The following is a 21,105-nucleotide window of genomic DNA, read 5'->3' on the forward strand; positions in this document are numbered from 1 at the left end:
GACTCTTAACCAGCGACCACCAGGGAAGTCCACAATGTTTCTCTTGAATTTCTTTTTCGGTTGTGCACCACAGCCTATAGGATCTTAGTTTCCCACCCAGGGATCAAACCCTTGCCCCCTGCATTGGAAGCATAGAGCCTTAAAAACTGGACTGCCAGGGACGTTCCTAAAATTAACGTTAATTTATCTGTCTAGAAATATCATGTAGGGAATTAACAGCATAATGTATTCACTCTTCATCTCTACTTTTTTGCAAGAATATCAGTTTTCTGGTGCAAGCACCGATTTACCAATCTCAACAATGATATGTGGCCTTGACATACACCATACCTGCAGGATAAGGGGGAACGTGGGGGAGGGGGCTGGTATAGGGCGTAACAACAATAATATACTTCTAGAATGCCAAGGCATTTAAAAACATGTCAGATTAGAGAAACAACGAAAACTCTTAATGAAGGCATTTGGACTAATGTGGAATAAGCTGCTTTCAGCTTAAACTCTGAAACACTGGTTTCCATAAAAACCAGGCAATGGGGGATGTACATATACACAGTGAGCAAACAGAAAGGACCTAAGATCTGAAGTAAAGTGCATTTAAGGTTGTAATTATCCAAAGCTATGTTCCTTTCTTCCATGAAATGTGATATTAGTTCTTTGCCAAGCATTTCTCAAACACATCAGAGAGCACATCCATCATGTAAAAATGCTGGTACAGATATTTGTCCTAGGTTAGAAGGCAGAATTAGTTGCTTTTTTTTTTTAATCTTTTAATTCTCTATAGTAAGTCGTGACAAATTCAGTGTTCATACTAGTTTGAATTAATTGAAGAACAACATGATGGGATAAAGTATGATGGCTACCCTGGTGGCTTAGCGGTAAAAAATATGCCTGCCAACGTGGGAGACAGAGGTTCGATCCCTGGGTCAGGAAGATCCCCTGGGATCTTCCTTCCCCAGGGAAGAGGAAATGGCAACCCACTCCAGTATTTTTGCCTGGGAAATCTCATGGACAGAGGAGCCTGGTGGGTCCACAGGATCTCAAAGAGCTGGATGTGACTGGGCGACTAAACAACAACATCTACCAAAGGGCATATTAGCACCTATTTTGGCTTCCGACTTGAATTCAGCATTTCCTTCTGCTTCCAGACCACTAATCTTATTGCCCATCCTAAGTCACACAAGCTCATATACATGTCTTTACATATAAAGAGAGGGTATTTGTACCAGTGATAGGAAAGGTGATAATAGCCACACATAAGGTGACCAAAGTCCCCTTTACTGTACATTAAATGGCCTGGTTGTCTTGAATATATTTATAAACTCTTTAAAGGATTAGGTAACAAAGTATATCAAAAATTATTTGAGGTCCAAGTAATTAACATGATTTTTTTTTTTTTTTTGGCATGCACATGGTAAGATTTGGAGTTTAAATTACGCAGCCATGTTTTGATCCTGCCGTGGGAATGCTCCCCTGAGACTATCTACTTACTGGCCTTTGGTGTTTATTGGACGTTGGATCTCTCACATAAATAGTTCGGTCAGTATTACGTACTGGTTGCGTCTTCAAATCTACTCCATCGTCATTCAGATTGTCTTTCCTTTTTGACTTTATACATCCCATAGTTCCTGTTGGAATACAAAAGCAATGGCATCGTTTTACCATTCCAGAACTGGCTTCCAGCCACTGAAGTCTCTCCATTTAAGAGAAGGTGATAGCGACTCAACAACAACAACAAACACACTTCTATTCTTCATCGCTGATGATTTAACCAAGTCAAAAAGGTGAAGACTGTTTACAAGTCAGGTGCTTGTTCATAATCTGTTCACTCATTCATTCAACTGACTTCAGGCTCTACTACAAATCCACAGTTATCAAGACAGTATGGTACTGGCACAAAGACAGGAATATAGATCAATGGAACAAAATAGAAAGCCCAGAGATAAATCCACGCACATATGGACACCTTATCTTTGACAAAGGAGGCAAGAATATACAATGGATTAAAGATAATCTCTTTAACAAGTGGTGCTGGGAAATCTGGTCAACCACTTGTAAAAGAATGAAACTAGAACACTTTCTAACACCATACACAAAAATAAACTCAAAATGGATTAAAGATCTAAATGTAAGACCAGAAACTATAAAACTCCTAGAGGAGAACATAGGCAAAACACTCTCTGACATACATCACAGCAGGATCCTCTATGACCCACCTCCCAGAATATTGGAAATAAAAGCAAAAATAAACAAATGGGACCTAATTAACCTTAAAAGCTTCTGCACATCAAAGGAAACTATTAGCAAGGTGAAAAGACAGCCTTCAGAATGGGAGAAAATAATAGCAAATGAAGCAACTGACAAACAACTAATCTCAAAAATATACAAGCAACTCCTACAGCTCAACTCCAGAAAAATAAATGACCCAATCAAAAAATGGGCCAAAGAACTAAATAGACATTTCTCCAAAGAAGACATACAGATGGCTAACAAACACATGAAAAGATGCTCAACATCACTCATTATCAGAGAAATACAAATCAAAACCACTATGAGGTACCATTTCACGCCAGTCAGAATGGCTGCGATCCAAAAGTCTACAAGCAATAAATGCTGGAGAGGGTGTGGAGGAAAGGGAACCCTCTTACACTGTTGGTGGGAATGCAAACTAGTACAGCCACTATGGAGAACAGTGTGGAGATTCCTTAAAAAACTGGAAATAGAACCGCCTTATGATCCAGGAATCCCACTGCTGGGCATACACACTGAGGAAACCAGAAGGGAAAGAGACACGCGTACCCCAATGTTCATCGCAGCACTGTTTATAATAGCCACGACATGGAAGCAACCTAGATGTCCATCAGCAGATGAATGGATAAGAAAGCTGTGGTACATATACACAATGGAGTATTACTCAGCCATTAAAAAGAATACATTTGAATCAGTTCTAATGAGGTGGATGAAACTGGAGCCTATTATACAGAGTGAAGTAAGCCAGAAAGAAAAACACCAATACAGTATACTAACGCATATATATGGAAATTAGAAAGATGGTAACAATAACCCTGTGTACGAGACAGCAAAAGAGACACTGATGTATAGAACAGTCTTATGGACTCTGTGGGAGAGGGAGAGGGTGGGAAGATTTGGGAGAATGGCATTGAAACATGTAAAATATCATGTATGAAATGAGTTGCCAGTCCAGGTTCGATGCACGATACTGGATGCTTGGGGCTAGTGCACTGGGACAACCCAGAGGGTGGTATGGGGAGGGAGGAGGGAGGAGGGTTCAGGGTTGGGCACACATGTATACCTGTGGCGGATTCATTTTGATATTTGGCAAAACTAATACAATTATGTAAAGTTTAAAAATAAAATAAAATTAAAAAAAAAATTTATTGAGCATCAATTTTAGGTCAGCATAAATTCCTGCCCTAAAGACGCTCCTATTCTTGTGGTGAAGATGCGTGAATTAAAATAACAATGCGATGTGGCAGGTCAACGACAGAGGATGCACAGGACATAGGAAAGGACACTGACCTCAAGCGAGAGGAAAAGGATGTGGGCAGGGGAAGTGTCCTGATGGAAACGCTTTGAGTCAGAATGGGAGTGATGTCAGCTAGGTGGCAGAGTCAGTAAAGGGATTCCAGGAAGAGACAACTTCACATGCAAAGTACTGGCCCCGGGAACACAGCCCCTTCGGGGAATTAGTTCAAGTCAAACCCTTCAGGGAACAAGTAGGAAAGTCCAGGAGTTGGGCTGGAAGGGGAGGCATGGCTGAAGGCAAATGTCACTGTGCAAAGTGAAGTGAGGGGACCTGGGGCTTCAAAGGCAAACATGATGAAGAGGCAGGAAGCATAAAGGGTGGCTCCAACCATATGTGGCTTGGGGCCTGGGGCAATGGCGGTGGCCTTCACGGAGACGGGAAATCAAAGAGGAGACACAAGTATGGAGAATAGATGCTTGTAGGAACATCCACATGATCACATCTGTAGACTTCCCAGTGAGACGTGTTAGTGTGGATAACAGGAGAGATATCAGAGCCAGAGGCACAGAGGGTGCCGCCAGGCAGCCCAAGGCCTCAGGAAACACGCCCCGACAGAAGAGGGCTTGAGCACAACCAGTGAGACAGATGGAACCACCCTTCTAAAGGCTAAACTCTTATCTGTCTATTCAGTTATACTAGGATGTGCAGAGTGCCACCCAAAGCAGACGGGGAACTTTCGGTCTAAAGGCGACTTTAAAACTGAAATTGGATATGACTATTTCTCACAGCACAGCCTCATGGTCAAATTTATACATTAAAGACAAAACAAAATCTGTTATGCACTCCATTACAAGGTACTGGAGGGCGGTGTTCCCAAACCTAAAGGCACGCAAGAATCGCCTAGGTTCACAGACCAGATTCCCTGGACACAGTCCAGGAAGTTCTCCAGGGGCACAAGGGGGTGGGCGCTCCACTGTGACTGTCATTCTCAGGCACTGCCAAAGGGGACCCCTGCCCAGAACATCACAGAACAAGGACGGTTTCACGTGGGGAAGGCGGGTGATGGGAGTTCGGAACACCTCCTAGAGGAGGAATGGGTCAAAAAAGCCTCAGGAGCTGGTCCCTATCGCCCAGGCCTGGTCTGCCTCTGGTCCCACAGGCCTCGGCGACCACCGCCTTGTTTATCATCTCATTGGCTGACATATGAAGCCTCTGAAGACGGCCACGCCTCTTTCCGAAGCTAGTGAGCTGTAGTTCCCAAAATAAAGGGGAAGCAAGCACTTCTTTGACTCAAAACAGCACAGTATTTTTTTTTTCTTTCATGTGCTGAAGTTTCTGAAATGGGATGGGTTTCCTAGTTGATCTGTAAATAAACAGGGGAGCTCTTTTTTGACCCATCCCACCTCCACCCCTACTCCTACCCTCCAAAAAAAAAATGTGTTTTTGTTTTTAACTTATTCGCATGAAAACGGGGCTGCATGAAGGAAGGAAGCCGGTATTGGAAAAGGCCAACCCTAGTGGACCCTAGTGGACCCCAATGGCTCCCTGAGCTGTGAAAGGAGCAGCCCAGCGGGCCCCTAGGACACATGCATTCCTGGTCATGCGTACCTCTCCCCAGGATGTTTCCCGGGAGCCCACTTGTCTCCCCAGACCCTCCCTGGCTCTAACACACTCCAGTTCTGTCTTTTTTTCCAGATCTGGACCCAAATGTTACCTCCTCAGATCTTCTGAAGTAGACAGGCCGGGGTCCCAACCTGTTTGTTCTCTGAAATACTGCTCCGAGCAGGTGCTCCAGGAGGGTTCGTGGAAAGAAGGGATGGACCAAGTGCTCAGGCTGCTGCACTCTGGGCTTCCAGTGTGCTCATCCCAGCCCCTCTCACTCCAGACAGACAAGGAAAGGGAAAGGGGACATCCCTGCCCCAGCTGTTGTTGTATTGGAGATAGAGGCACAGAAACCTATAGAACTAACTACTAGTTCACAGGAAACAGAGGTTAAAGGATCAAAATAATCACACAGGTCCATGATGTGTCAAAAGGTGGGAACTTCAGAAGTATTCCCTAAATGAGCTTTGAATGAATAGGTGAGTGGGGAAGGACATGTGGGTGGATCATTGGAGATATCTGAATACATGTGGACTTCATTCCGGGGGATTATGCGTTTCATTGATGTGATGATGGTACTGTGGTCATGCAGGGGAAGGTCCTCATCTGAGAGGATGCTCATGAGGCGGGTAGGGATGTGGGCTCAGGGTATCTGCCAGCTGTCAACATTTCCACCAAAACGAAAAAGAAAAAAGGGGGACAAGGGAGCAAGAGGAGGGGACAAATGTGGCAAAATAGCTTTAAAAAAATTAGTGACTCTAGGTGAGGATTTTTTTTCTGTAGATTTGAAATTTTCAAAATAAAAAGTCAGATAAGGGAGAACATAGGACAGTATAAACGACTTTATGCCAAAAAATTCCCAGGAAAATATTAGCTACCCCTGTAGTGTGTGCGTGTGCACACACATTTGTGTGTGAAGGCAGATGAAATTAGAAAGTCACTTTGTGGGTGTTAGTGATATGGCACAGATCGGGGAATTGGTGGTTCGGTCCTCTGAAGCGGTGATGGCAATCGTCTGAAGGCCGTGGCCATGGGAAGGAAAACAGAGAATGAAAATTAAAAGTGGGAGGATGTGTGAGGGGGTCGTCTAATCTGCAGTATTATTTATTTATGCATAGTTCATGATTTCCCTCTCCCCCATCACATGGGCTTCCCTGGTGGCTCAGATGATAAAGAATCCACCTGCAGTGCAGGAGACCTGGGTTCAAATCCCTGGGTCAGGAAGCTCCCCTAAAGAAGGGAATGGCAACCCACTCGAGTATTCTTGCCTGGAAAATTCCAAGGACAAAGGAGTTTGGCAAGCTACAGTCCATGGGGTCACAAAGAGTCAGATACCACTGAGTAACTTGCACTTTTCATCACACAGATAATTGAGAGCCCCATGTGCACACTGGAGACGAAGACCCTAACCCACTAGCACTGAGCTTTGAGTTTGGGTCCCTGCAGTTGAAACATTCCAGCAAAAGAGCTCAGATAGCATCCTGTTGCATCAGAGGATAAACAGCACCAGGTCTTCAATTCTTTTCACTGAGCCACGGTACCAGAAACACACAAAACCCAGTGCACCCCCAACAAAAACTAAGAGCCCAGTTACATGTTTGCAAGTGACAGGAGCTACGCTTTATAAGGATTTACACCTTAGTATTTATTTTTCAATTAAATATCTGTAATTTTCTGAGCATCTCATCTAATCCTCAAAGAAACCCCATGACCCAGGTATTATTAATCCCATTTTACAGAGGAGTAAATGGAGGCATGGAGAGATTACATGACTGGCCTCAAACCATTGCACAAGTGAATGGTGGACTCACATAGCTTTTGCCTGAACTATGTGCTTTTTTTTCCTTACCCTTTTGCCAAACAATGGCTATTTTGAAACGTGTTTTATCTCATTATTAATCATGCTAAAGACACTGTTTTTTATAGCCTGCTTCTTTCTCAAAAAGGATTTGAAATACTTTTACCAAAAAGTGAGTTTAACAAACTGGAAACAGAAAACTCTAGGCGAGGAAAAGAAGACAATGCAAATGTGGATCCAGATTTGCAGTAGGAGCTTTCCGGCAGGAAGAGCCAGAGCCGGCATCACAGGACGCACTCCTGGGAAAGAGGAAGCTGACCTGGGTCCACAGTTGACGGGCACGCCCCGGCATAAAATTTCTAAAGTTTCATAAGATGGGCTTCACATAAAGTGCTGTCGGCAATGTCTTCGATATTTCTTTTTTAACAGTAAATGAAAGCACATTTTACATGTGGACTCTGTTGTTGTTCAGTTGTTCAGTCACGTCTGATTCTTTGTGACCCCATGGACCACAGCACACCAGGCTTCCCTGTCCTTCACCATCTCCCGGAGTTTGCTCAGACTCATATCCATTGAGTCAGTGATGCCATCCAACCATCTCATCCTCTGTTGACCCCTTTTCCTTCTACTCTCAATCTTTCCCAGCAGATATGATAATAATTAACCATGATAATACCTGAGGGTCTCGCATGCAAATACACCCCTAGGATGCTGTTCTTCATAGAAGCTCAAGTAGATGATCTAACCAGACACAGACAGCAGGTGACCCTCTATCACAAAGGGACTGCCATCGACATATCCAGAAATCAGGATTGGGCGACTTTTCTGTCCAGACGTTCACTGGGGCAAATATCCATTAGTGGTGCCTCATCCTCACTGAAGGGCCTTTGAATACTAAAATCTCTGTTTAAAAAAGAAAAACCAGAAGAAACTCTGGGATAAAAGGCTAATTATGACTCCTCGCTTATCATCAGGCTGGTCATGGTCAGACCAAATAATGTCCCACAGTTATCGACATGCTCGGCAAGGAAGCAGCTGTCCACCTGGAATTCCACTTCTGAGAGGCTGTTCTTTTTTCTCTCTCTCCAGCTTTTTTTTTTTTTTTTTTTTTTACAATCTTATTGATTTATTGGCTTTGTGGGTCTTCGTTGCGGCATGTGGGCCTCTCTATGCGGTGCTTGGGCTTAGTGGCCCTGTGGCATGTGGGATCCTAGCTTCCCGACCAGAGCTCAAACCCCTGTCCTCTGCATTGGAGGGTAGGTTCTTTACCAGTGGCTCACCAGGGAAGTCTCTCTCCAGCTTTACTGAGATATAATTGACATATACCATTGTATAAGTTTAAGGTGTACAATGTGACGATTCGATATACTTACATATTGCAAAATGATTACCTCAAAACAGTTAACACATTCATCACTTCACATTTTTAGGGGTTTTTGTTGTTGTTTGTTTTTATGGTGAAAACTTGTAGAGGATTTGTTCTTTAGATATGCTTACACAGAGTACAAGGATGTTCATACTGGTCTTATGTATATAACAGACACAGACAATCTAGATGTCCATCAATAGGGGTTGTGTTGCTGTCTGTGAGTTGTTCAGTCATGTCTGACTCTTTGCGACCCCATCGACTGTAGCCTATCAGGCTTCTCAGTCCATGGGATTTTCCAGGCAAGAGTACTGGAGTGGGTTGCCATTGCCTTCTCCAGGGGATCTTTCCAACCCAGGGATTGAACCCGGGTCTCCGGCATTGTAGGCAGACGCTTTACCCTCTGAGCCACCAGGGAAGCCCTAATATATATCTATCAATTTATGTAATCAATCAGCACACACACACACATACATACATACACATACACACACATGCACACATCCATGTATAATTAACATGCACAGAAAATAGTCTGAAAGGATCCCACCATCACGTTGCTTAGGTTCTGAAGTTCATTTGTAAGATGCAACAGCTCATAAAGAAATTTTCTCTTAAAAAAATGTCTAAGGAAAGGAGTTTCTAGATGCCTAGTGGTTAGGATTTGGTGCTCTCACTGTGGTCGCCCGGGTTCCATCCCTGGCCCAGGAACTGGATCCCACAAGCCCCACGGTGCAGCCAAAAAATATATATATATTTTTTAAATTCCTAAGGAAGACACCACAATTTGCAAAATATTTTGGAGAAAAGAACTGTGAAGTCAGATTGCTAAACTCAAATCCTGCATCCCTCAATTATTAATTGTGTGATCTTGGCAAGCAACCTAACCTCTGTGCTCCAGTTTCCTTCTGAAAAAAATGGAGATCACTTCATCTAGCTCATCAGTTTGTTATGAGGGTGACATGCCTTAAATCAGTAATATGTGTAAAGTGCTTAGAAGTGTACTTAAGCAGCACATAGTAAGAGCTATATACATCTCTGCTAAATAATATATAAATAAATGTAACCCAAAGCCTAGGTTTCCCTCCATTACTGGGAGGGAGAGAATTCGTGATGAGATGCATAAGGAAACCCCACTTCACCCCAAAGAGGGACCCGCAGCAGCACACTTCCCAAATCAGCTGCTGGCCGGCACATGCCCCACTTACACCTTCTAAATGGAGCTTTTCTCCCCTCTCCTTCCTCCCCTCTGTTAGGCAAGGTAACCTAGACATCAGGTCACTCTTTTGTCTACTTTTTTTAAAAAATTACATTTATTTATTTTTGGCTGTGCTGAGTCTTTGTGGCCGCATAGGCTTTTCTCTAGTTGCTGGGAGCTGGGGCCACTCTCCAGTTGCCATGCTCGGGCTTCTCACTGCGGTGGCTTCTCTTGTTGCGGGCGCTCAGACTTCAGTAGTTGCAGCTTGAGGGCTCAGTAGTTGTGGCTCCCGGGCTCTAGAGCACAGGCGCAGTAGTTGTGGTGCACGGGCTTAGTAGCTGCGCAGCATGGGGGATCTTCCTTGATCAGGGATCAAATCCATGTCTCCTGCATTGGGAGGTGAATCCTATACCACTGAGCCACCAGGGAAGCCCTGCTGTCCACTTTAATAACATGATGATGTGAACATAAATGTGTGTATTCAGTTCAGTTCACTAACTCAGTCATGTCCGAGTCTTTGCAACCCCATGGACTGCAGCACACCAGATTTCCCTGTCTATTACCAACTCACAGAGCTCACTCAAACTCATGTCCATTGAGTCGGTGATGCCATCCAACCATCTCATCCTCTGTCGTCCCCTTCTCCTCCTGCCCTCAATCTTTCCCAGCATCAGGGTCTTGGAAAAGAGTCAGTTCTTCGTATCAGGTAGCCAAAGTATTGGAGTTTCAGCTTCAGCATTAGTCCTTCCAACGAATATTCAGGACTGATCTCCTTTAGGATGGACTGGTTGGATCTCCTTGCAGACCAAGGGACTCTCAAGAGTCTTCTCCAACACCACAGTTCAAAAGCATCAATTCTTCGGTGCTCAGCTTTCATTATAGTTCAACTCTCACATCCGTATAAGATTACTGGAAAAACCATAGCTTTGACTAGATGGACCTTTGAGGGGAAGGAATTCTGCAATGAAAGAGGTTCCTGAGCTTGGATTTATATAATATACATTTCAGGTAATATTTTGTTTTTCACCATAAGTTTCACAAATTTAAAAGATATTCCATCATGTCCATTTCAGCCTGAAGTTCATATAAATTCACCTCTCGGCTATAGAAAGATTTTTAAATCACCAATTTCTCCTATTCTGAGAGCTAAAAGAAATAAAAACAGGAAATTGGATTGCTACTTCCCCTATAAAATCTGAACCCACATTTTAACAGCTATTTCACACATTTATGTTCAGAATCCTAGATCTTGAAATCGAAAAACAGAAGTACTAGAATTTAACCCCTGAGAACATAAATTTCTTGCCTTTACAAAGTGCTACCAAAGAAATTGGTTTCTTTGCTTTGTTTTTATTATGACAGCATTTTCTTTTTATGATGACCGATGTATTTGCTTTCTTTAAAGGCATCTGTCTTTAAAGACAGCATCCCAGCAGCCACACAGAAACTCAACAAAAACATTTTTTTTTTTCACTTCACTGCAACTTCCCAGACTGAATGTGTACATTTGCACGGCACTTTCCCAGGAGCTAGTAAATAATGCATCCAGAGGTTCTGAAGTCCCCCTCCTGACTCCCTTTGGCCTGACCTTGCTAAATGTAAGTGGTCATTCTGGAGTGACCAGAAGCATCTCTAGGGCAGGAGACAGACAGCATGTGGGAAACGAGAGGAAGATGAGCACTTGCTTGCTCTGTGACTGGCACAGTGCAGACCAGGAAGACACTACCAGAGATGGACCCATGCCTGGTGATCAAAGGTCCCTGCCAAAGTGAACCTGAGCCCAGTGGCCTTGGAGATGCACTTCCAACCACCCAAGGCCTCTTGCCTGACCGTGCAAGGAGCTCACCTCCAGAAGAGCTGAGTGAGGGAGCCTCAGAAGAGAAAGGAAGCCCCAGGAACATAGGGATGGGTGCCTACGATCCCAGACAAAAGTGGTCTTGAGCTTCCAAAGCAAGTTGAGCTTGGTTCCAGGATCATTCACAGGGACTCATCCCCAAGACAATTCTTATCTGGGCAACCTGGTACCGGTTATGTAGCCTGAGAGATGTACCTTGCCTGCCCAAATAGAAACCTTTCAGATGCCCTTTGACCGTTTTCCTTTTTCCTTTACTTTTAAGAATGAGACTTTAGAGGCTTTTTCAGAGATGCAAAGCCCAGGGAGGAATTGGGATCTTTTCTCCAAACTGCTTATACGAGAGAAAGGGGTCAGAAAAGCCTCCTGGGTGTCCTGGGGAAGGAAGGGGACAGAAGAGGAGGGAGCATCAGAATTCAACTCCATGACCAGCACCATCTATTCCAACTTAAGTAGTTGTCTTTCTCTACTATAATGCCCCTGCTAAGGTCTAAATCACTTTAGACTGACATTACTTTTTGAACAAAGGTCCATTTAGTCACGGCTATGGTTTTTCCAGTAGTCATGTACAGATGTGAAAGCTGGACCATAAAGAAGGCTGAGTGCCCAAGAATTGATGCTTTTGAACTGTGGTGCTGGAGAAGGTTCTTGAGAGTCCCTTGGACAGCAAGGAGATTAAACCAGTCAATCTTAAAGGAAATCAACCTTGAATACTCATTGGAAGGACTGATGCTGAAGCTCCAATACTTTGGCCACCTGATGTGAAGAACCGACTCATAGGAAAAGACCCTGATGCTGGGAAAGATTTAGGGCAAGAGAAAAAGGGGATAACAGAGGATGAGATGGTTGGATGGCATCACTGACCCAATGGACATGAGTCTGTGCAAATTCTGGAAGATAGAGAAGGACAGAGGAGCCTGGTGTGCTGTAGTCCATGGGTTGGACATGACTTAGTGACTGAACAACAACAGGCATTTCCACGTGTGCTAATATCAACCATTTGTTTGAGGTGGGGATGGCTTCTTTCTCCCCAAATAACACAAGAGAAACCTGCATCTATCTACATCTTGGAAGAGAGCAGAAGAAACAAGAAGGACAACTCTTATCTGGAAGGTGTAGAGTCACGATGGAAAACAGACTGTTTAAAATGGAAATGATTTGACCCCTGTTGGTCAACTTAAGGTTGTTTTCCCACCTGCTGCTACTCAGAGCGCTGGAGAGAGAAGAGTTAGACAATGTGAAGATTTCTTTTCCCTCCTTTTTCCTTTCTTTTCCTTTTTTTTTTTTTTTTTTTTTGCACAGTTGAACTGCAGTATGCAAAATCTGCAAGCCTGTTTCACAGAAGATGCATCAGTTTCTGGAATTAGAGAGTGGTGATGGTTTTACAATTTATGAGTATACTAAAAGTGTATCAATAAAAAATTAATTTTAAAAAGCCCCCCCCATGCTGAAATGAGAGACCCAGTACATTATGGCTGATTCCCTCTTCATTAACTCTTCTTCAAGCCTTTGAAATAAAAATCTGATCCATTTTAATTTACTCATGTTTGCCGATGTCTTTATCCAGTTTGAAACCATTTCTTTATTTTGTGCTCTAAGACCCAGGTGCGGCTTCAGGAAGACCCAGGGATCGGGCAATGAACTATAACATGAATGTGTGGCATAAAAATGTGAACCTAACCTGACACAGAGATCTTTCAAAATAACAGTCAAATACAAAAGACAGCAAATTGACTGCATTTTTGGAACTTTAATAACCTGGTACAATTTTTATCACTACATTAATCAGAGTGAGTCCAGAAAAGAAATGCAAGACAATTTCAGAGGTAGACGAAATTCAAACACCTGGAGGTTAGTATCCAGCACAGAGAAAGTGGAAGAGAACTCTAGCTCTTGCCTGGAAGAGAGTGGAGAAGTGACAAAGGTGTGGGGAAGTTAGGAATCTGGGTGTCCAGCTGCAGGTCTGGCCTGGACAGTCCTGTATATGGACAAGACTAAGCCAGTCTCAGGATTCTAATCTCCTCACCATGAAAAGAAATCGGTGGGCATGGCGGGAAAGAGTATGTGATACTCTTCACCTTGACAGCACGTAACAAGGGCCTTTAAAACGTATCCACTTCTCAACACAACACCCACACCTCTCCCAATAAGAGATTTCTAAGAAAATAACTGGGTAGTTACACAAAGCTCTAAGAAAGGGATTTTTATTGTGAGACTGTATTATAATACCATCCAATCAGAAATAGACTTGTTTGATGTGGAAGAAACCTAACTGTCCATCAACAGACGAATGGATAAAGAAGATGTGGTACACATGTGCATATATATATATAATATATATATACACACCATATATATGCAAGTGGAATATTATATATATATAATAGAATATTACTCAACCATAAAAAGTATGAAACAATGTCATTTACAGCAACATAAATGTACCTAGAGATGATCATACTAAGTAAGCTAGGCAGAAAGAGACAAATATCATACATCACTTATATGTGTAATCTAAAAAAATGACACAAATGAACTCATTTACAAAACAGAAAAAGAGACATAGAAAACAAACTTTATGGTTAACAAAGAAGAGAGGTGATGGAGAGACAAATTAGGAGTTTGGGAGGACATATACACACTGCTGCTGCTGCTGCTGCTAAGTCGCTTCAGTCGTGTCCGACTCTGCGACCCCATAGACGGCAGCCCACCAGGCTCCCCCGTCCCTGGGATTCTCCAGGCAAGAACACTGGAGTGGGTTGACATTTCCTTCTCCAATGCATGAAAGTGAAAAGTGAAAGTGAAGTCGCTCAGTCGTGTCCGACTCTTAGCGACCCCATGGACTGCAGCCTACCAGGCTCCTCCGTCCGTGGGATTCTCCAGGCAAGAGTACTGGAGTGGGGTGCCATTGCCTTCTCTGAACATATACACACTGCTGTATATAAAATAGATAATCAACTGGATCTACTGTATAGCATAGTAGTATAGCATAGTAGTATACTCAGTATTTTGAAATAACTTTTTTTTTCTTTTTTTTTTTTACTTTTATTCTCTTTTTTATTTTTAGTTGAAGGATAACTGCTTTACAATATTGTGTTGGGTTCTGCCATACATCAACATGAATCAGCCATAGGTATACATATGTCCCCTCTCTCTTGAACCTCCCTCCCACCTCCCGCCCCATCACAGCCCTCTAGGTTGTCACAACACCAGCTGTGGGTTCCCTGCACCATACAGCAAATACCCACAGGTGATCTGTTTTACATACGGTAATGTATATGTTTCCGTTGCTTGTTATTCACTTATTTTTCCTTACTGCTATCTTTTGCCTTCAGTAGATCTATTTTTAAAATATTAATCAAGTGCTGCCATCTTTTTTTGTTGTTGTTGTTGCTAACTCTATGGACTGTTTCTTTTTTTCTTAATTTAAATTTATTTATTTTAATTGGAGGCTAATTACTTTACAATATTGTATTGGTTTTGCCATACATCAACATGAATCCACCACGGGTGTACACGTGTTCCCCATCCTGAACCCTCCTCCCACCTGCCTCCCTGTACCATCCCTCTGGGTCATCCCAGTGCACCAGCCCCAAGCATCCTGTATCCTGCATCGAACCTGGACTGGCAATTCGTTTCTTATATGATATTATACATGTTTCGATGCCATTCTCCCAAATCATCCCTTTTAATGAAAGAGAATGTAAACGTAGACTATATAGTTATATGTCATTGTCATTTACTTGCTAAGTTGTGTCTGACTCTTTGTGACCTCATGGACTGCAGCCCACCAGGCTCCTCAGTCCATGGGATTTCCCAGGCAAAAATACTGGAGTGGGTTGCAATTTCCATCTCCAGGGGATCTTCCTGACCCAGGTATAGAACTCGTGTCTTCTGCATTGGCAGGTAGATTCTTGGCCACTAAGCCACCAGGGAAGCCCATATATATGTGTGTGTGTTCAGTTCAGTTCAGTCGCTCAGTCATATCCGACTCTTTGCGACCCCATGAATTGCAGCACGCCAGGCCTCCCTGTCCATCACCAACTCCCGGAGTTCACTCAGACTCATGTCCATCAAGTCAGTGATGCCATCCAGCCATCTCATCCTCTGTCGTCCCCTTCTCCTCCTGCCCCCAATCCCTCCCAGCATCAGAGTCTTTTCCAATGAGTCAACTCTTCGCATGAGGTGGCCAAAGTACTGGAGTTTCAACTTCAGCATCATTCCCTCCAAAGAAATCCCAGGGCTGATCTCCTTCAGAATGGACTGGTTGGATCTCCTTGCAGTCCAAGGGACTCTCAAGAGTCTTCTCCAACACCACAGTTCAAAGCATCAATTCTTCAGCGCTCAGCTTTCTTCACAGTCCAACTCTCACATCCATACATGACCACAGGATAAACCATAGCCTTGACTAGATGAACCTTTGTTGGCAAAGTAATGTCTCTGCTTTTGAATATGCTATTTAGGTTGATCATAACTTTCCTTCCAAGGAGTAACCGTCTTTTAATTTCATGGCTGCAGTCACCATCTGCAGTGATTTTGGAGCCCCCCAAAATAAAGTCTGACACTGTTTCCACTGTTTCCCCATCTATCTGCCATGAAGTGATGGGACCAGATGCCATGATCTTCATTTTCTGAATGTTGAGCTTTAAGCCAACTTCTTCACTCTCCTCTTTCACTTTCATCAAGAGGCTTTTTAGTTCCTCTTCACTTTCTGCCATAAGGGTGGTGTCATCTGCATATCTGAGGTTATTGATATTTCTCCTGGCAATCTTGATTCCAGCTTGTGCTTCTTCCAGCCCAGCGTTTCTCATGATGTACTCTGCATATAAGTTAAATAAGCAGGGTGACAGTATACAGCCTTGACGTACTCCTTTTCCTATTTGGAACCAGCCCTTAGGACAAGTTAATTTTAAAAAATTCTTTTGAACATAGTGGCATGTTTTTTGCAATGTCTGAGGCTCAAGTCTTCTGCTTCTTTCTACAAATTCCTCTATACACCCTCACTTCCTTTCCATATCTCAAGATTCTTCTATCCTTTCATGTCAACTGATTTTACAAACAGCCGACAGATCAACACAGCCTAACTTATCCTTAGAATCCAGAGATTTAGCATGCCATATGTGTTGGGAATGTTTTTTTAAAAATATTCGTTTATTTATTTGGCTGCACCAGGTCTTAGTTCTGGTATGTGGGATCTTTAGTTGTGGCATGTGGGATCTAGTTCCCAGCCAGGGATAAAACCTGGGCCCCCTGCCTTGGGAGTGAGGAGTCTTAGTCACTGGACCACCAGGGCAGTCCCTGTGTTGAGAATGTTTGATCACTTCCAATTACTTTCTGATCCTTCTAAATTTAAATTTAAACTTAAAATTATAAGTTTTTAATTTCACAACTCTCAGAGTTGATATGCCATTTGAAGAACTAGCAGGAGAACATTAAAATGCCTAAAGTTTCTTTAAAAATAGAAATAATATTCAAGTAGTTCAAAGAAGCATGTCTTCTGGTAAATTGGAACATTTGATAACTTCATCAAATTGGCCTTCAGGCAACTGACTTTTGTAAAATTGGTCTAGAACATGATACTTCAACAAAAGGAATACTAGTAGTCATTAAAATATTGCACATTATATCTGTTGACATAAAAAGATATTCACAATATATTTAAGTTAAAAAGCAACATATATTGCCAGATGCTATTTTTTTGTGAGGAGAAATTATATAAACAGGTAGGAAAAGTGTCTAGGAAGAAATATCCTAAAATATCACAATGTTCATCTACAGGTGATGAGTTTGCAGGTATTTTGGGGTTTGCCTTTTTCTTAAAATATATGTGTATATATTTACATGTATGTGTACGTGTGTGCTAAGTTGCTTCAGTCTGACTCTTTGTGACCCCATGGACTGTAGCCCACCAGGTTCCTCTGTCCATGGGGATTCTCTAAGAAATAATACTGGAGTGGATTGCCATGCCCTCCTTCAGGGGATTTTCAAAACCCAGGGATGGAACCTGTGTCTCTTATGTCTCCTGCATTGGCAGGTGGGTTCTTTACCACTGGCACCACCTGGGAAGCCCTACGTGTGTGTGTGTGTGTGTGTGTGTGTGTGTGTGTGTATATATATATATATGGCATATATATAATTTCATATTCAGATATATATATGTATACACACACATATCAGAGTTTGAAGAACCTTAGGTCATGTGTTTAATTACCCTTAATCTAAAATTTTAAAAGATGTTTTTATTTTGTGTAAATTATACATACATATACAATGTCTCTAATTATATATAAGTATATATATAACATATAATATGCACACACATACATACACTTGTACAAAAATTGATTGAAATTTTAAAACAAGAGGATCCATAACCTAAGGTCCTTCAAACCCAGAGAATCTGTAGGAGGAAAGAACTTGGAGAGACTCCAGCTGGAGCCATTGTCCATCTACATTTGCTAAGATCACTTGGAAATGAAATGTCAATCATGCAGACGGTTACTGACATCAGGAAAATGGCTCCGTGTCCAGGAGGCACATACCAGCATGCCCTGGACGGACAGAAGGTGCCTGCTGGCTATCTCAGGAGGCGACAAGCACTTGGTTCCTCATGTGGACACAAGATGTAGGTTCCGTGAATACCTACAAGCCTTCTTCTCTTTGGTTCCAAGGCAGTTGGAAGGTCATGCCAAGATCCATGCCGGGAATGAGGTAAGAGGTGGGGAAGGAGTAGGTGAGGCTGGAAGAAGGCTGGGGCTGAGCTATACGAGAGGAGGCCAGGGTCCTGACTCTCGTGACAACAAACCCACCAAACATGCCGGTGACAGTCTCTGGGATTGAGTACACAAAGCTGATCCTATTTGCATAACTCTTAGTTGAGCAAGTTCACACAGAGGAAGACACGGGGGATTGCTGAAACAAGTGGGGGTTTTTGGTTTCGTTTCTCTTCACAGTAAAAGGGAACACTATGAAAACAAGATGAGCTAATGGAAAGTTAGGTATCACAGGGAAAACGTGTCATTTCAAGGACCAGAAGAGGAAATTCAAAGCAGAGTCTGAATTCTGTATGCACAACCCACCAAGAAGCAGATGGAATATTAACCTTATTTCTAGCCTCGGAATTTTAGAATCAGTGGTCCAGCCGCTTCTCTTTAGAAATATATAAAATGATATGTTTAAATTCTACTTTAAGAGTTAGTCAGGTTTTGCTGTACAGCACAGGGAACTCTACTCAATGTTATGTGGCAGCCTGAATGGAGGGGAGTTTGGGGGAGAATGGACACATGTATGTGTATGGCTGAGTCCCTTCCCTGTTCACCTGAAACTACCACAATATTGTTTGTTAATTGGCTGTACTCCAATAAAAAAAAAAAAAGTTTAAGTCAGGATTACATAAATAGATGTAACAAAATAGAAATTATTATGAAATTGAGAAAAAGTGAAACTAAGCGCAAGATAGCTCAAAGCTAAAGGTCATATCTTAAGTGGTCTGCACAATTGTTAGAGCAGACCAAAAATCTCCAGAAGTTTAGGTTTTCTGGAGGCTAAAGCAAGAAGAAAACATGCCCACAGATATAAATAAGTCTGCATCTCTGCAACAGGGTTTCTCAGCCTCAGTACTATTGACATTCTGAACTGAAAAATTATATGTTGTAGGGGCTGTCCAGTGCATTGTAAGGTCATTAGCAGCATCTTTGGCTTCTACCTACGAGATACCAGTAACACCCCTGCCCGCTCCACATGGCCAGATAGAACAACAAAAATGTCTCCAGACATTTCCAAATGTCCCCCCATGGCAGGAAATCTGGTGTTTAAATTACTGGTAATGAGCTTATGTATTGATATGTTCTGTTACAGACTGGGACAGAAAAATATGCTTTGTCACTATCAGAGAAAGGCAGGTCTACTATTCCTTTATAAAATGTAAAGGACATTTATAGCCAAAAATTCTGTCCAATAGATGTCTGCCACTCTGCTTACACACACAGATACAGACTCACAAACACACACACAGACCTGGTGTTTGTTGGACTAGACCCAGAAACTTTCTACGAGAAAATCACCACCCTGGCTTCATACTTAAATACAATACAAACTAGTCTCATGAGATAAAACTAGAACAGTTGTTGTGCAGTCACGTCCGACTCTTTGGAACCCCATGGACTGCAGCAGGCCAGCCTTCTCTGTCCTTCACCATCTCCCAGAGTTTGCTCAAACTCATGTCCATCAGGTCGGTGATGCCATCCAACCATCTCGTCCTCTGTCAAGAACGATCTATTCTACCCACTCCCTCTTATGAAGAAACTAAGGCTCAAAGAAGTCAAGCCAAGAGTAGCTACTAATAGATTCCATTTCCACTGAAGATAACAACAGCAAAAAACCCAAACACCTATACTGTAAAAGTACAGTAAACACTACAACAAACAGTCTAAAAACTGTAGTACTGTATGCATGAAACTGTATAGATTATAGTGGAAATACCATTTTGAATAGCATAAAAAATTAAAAAAATAAAAGCATAGCAAACAGAATAGACAGCCCAGAAATAGTCAATTTGTCTTTTACAAAGGAGCAAAGGCAATTCCATGGAGAAATGACAGTCTTTTCAATAAGTAGTGCTGGAAAAACTGGACACCCAAATGCAAAAGGAAAAATTATTCTAGATCCATATCTTATACAAAAATTAACTCAAAATGCATAACAGAACTAAGTGTAAAATGTAAAACTATAAACCCCCTGGAAGATGACATAGGAGAAAATCCAGGTGACCTTGAGTTTGGTAATGACTTTTTAAATAAAAAACCAAAAGCATGAGCCATAGAAGAAAAAAACTGATAAAGTTGGACTTTATTAAAATTAAAAACTTCTGCTCTGCAAAAGAAAATTAAAAGACAAGCACAAGCTGGGAGATCTTTTCAAAACACAAAGTAAGGACTGGTGTCTAAAAAAATACACAAGAATTCTTAAAAATCAATAATACAAAAACAAACAACCCAATCGAAAAATGAGTATGGGATTTGAACAGACACCTCACCAAAGAAGGGAGAAAGATGGCCACTAAGCCTGTGAAAGATGGTCCACATCATATGTCAATGGGGAGATGTGGATTAAAACAGTGAGATACCACCACGCACCTACGAGAGCGACAAACATCCCAAACACTGACACCACCCAAGTCTGGACAAAAGGCAGAAGGAGAGGAACTTTCATTCAATACCGGAGAATAAAAAATGGTGTAGCCGCTTCAGAAAACAGCTGGGCGATTTCTTACAAAACTAAATATACTCTTAGTACCTGATTCAGTAATTCTACTACTTTGCTATTTACCCAAATGAACTGAAAACTTAAGTTCACACCAAAAACATGCAGATGGATGTTTATAACAGCTTTATTTGTAACTGCCAAAACTTGGGCACTGCTAATATATCCTTCAGTGGGTAACTGAAGGAACACACTGTGGTCCAACCAGACAACAAAATATTATTTATCAACAAAAGGAAATGAGCTATCAAGTCATAAAAAGGCATGGAGGATACTTAGATGCATATTGCTAAATGAAAAAAAGCCAGTATGAAAAAACTACATAATGTATAATTCCAATGACATTCTGGAAGAGGCAAAACTGTGGAAGAGGAAACAGTTAAAAGGTCAGTGGTCACCAGTGGTTCAGAGAGAGGAAGGAATGAATGGGTGGAACACAGGGGATTTTGTGGGTGCTGAGCTATTCTGTATGACACCATAATAGTAGACACACATCATTATACATTTGTCAGACCCACAAAAGGTACAGCCCCAAGAGTGAGCC

The 21,105-nt window shown here is 42.2% G+C and overlaps 1 protein-coding gene across 4 annotated transcripts in view; it reads right to left on the bottom strand.

Moving 5' to 3' along the window:
- LYN (LYN proto-oncogene, Src family tyrosine kinase) overlaps nt 1-21,105 on the bottom strand; it is a 109,914-nt gene that overhangs the window by 46,911 nt on the left and 41,898 nt on the right. For 2 of the 4 annotated variants that reach the window (XM_025265390.3, XM_025265391.3), the window contains exon 2: nt 1,552-1,625. In XM_025265390.3, the coding sequence (XP_025121175.1) occupies nt 1,552-1,620 (69 nt within the window). In that variant the 5' untranslated portion in view covers nt 1,621-1,625. Of the gene's footprint in view, nt 1-1,488; nt 1,626-21,105 lie in introns of all 4 variants that reach the window. The other 2 variants (XM_006041504.4, XM_006041503.4) reach the window with 1 other exon arrangement.

The sequence above is a fragment of the Bubalus bubalis genome, chromosome 15 (genome assembly GCF_019923935.1).
Source record: "Bubalus bubalis isolate 160015118507 breed Murrah chromosome 15, NDDB_SH_1, whole genome shotgun sequence".
NCBI lineage: Eukaryota > Metazoa > Chordata > Mammalia > Artiodactyla > Bovidae > Bubalus > Bubalus bubalis.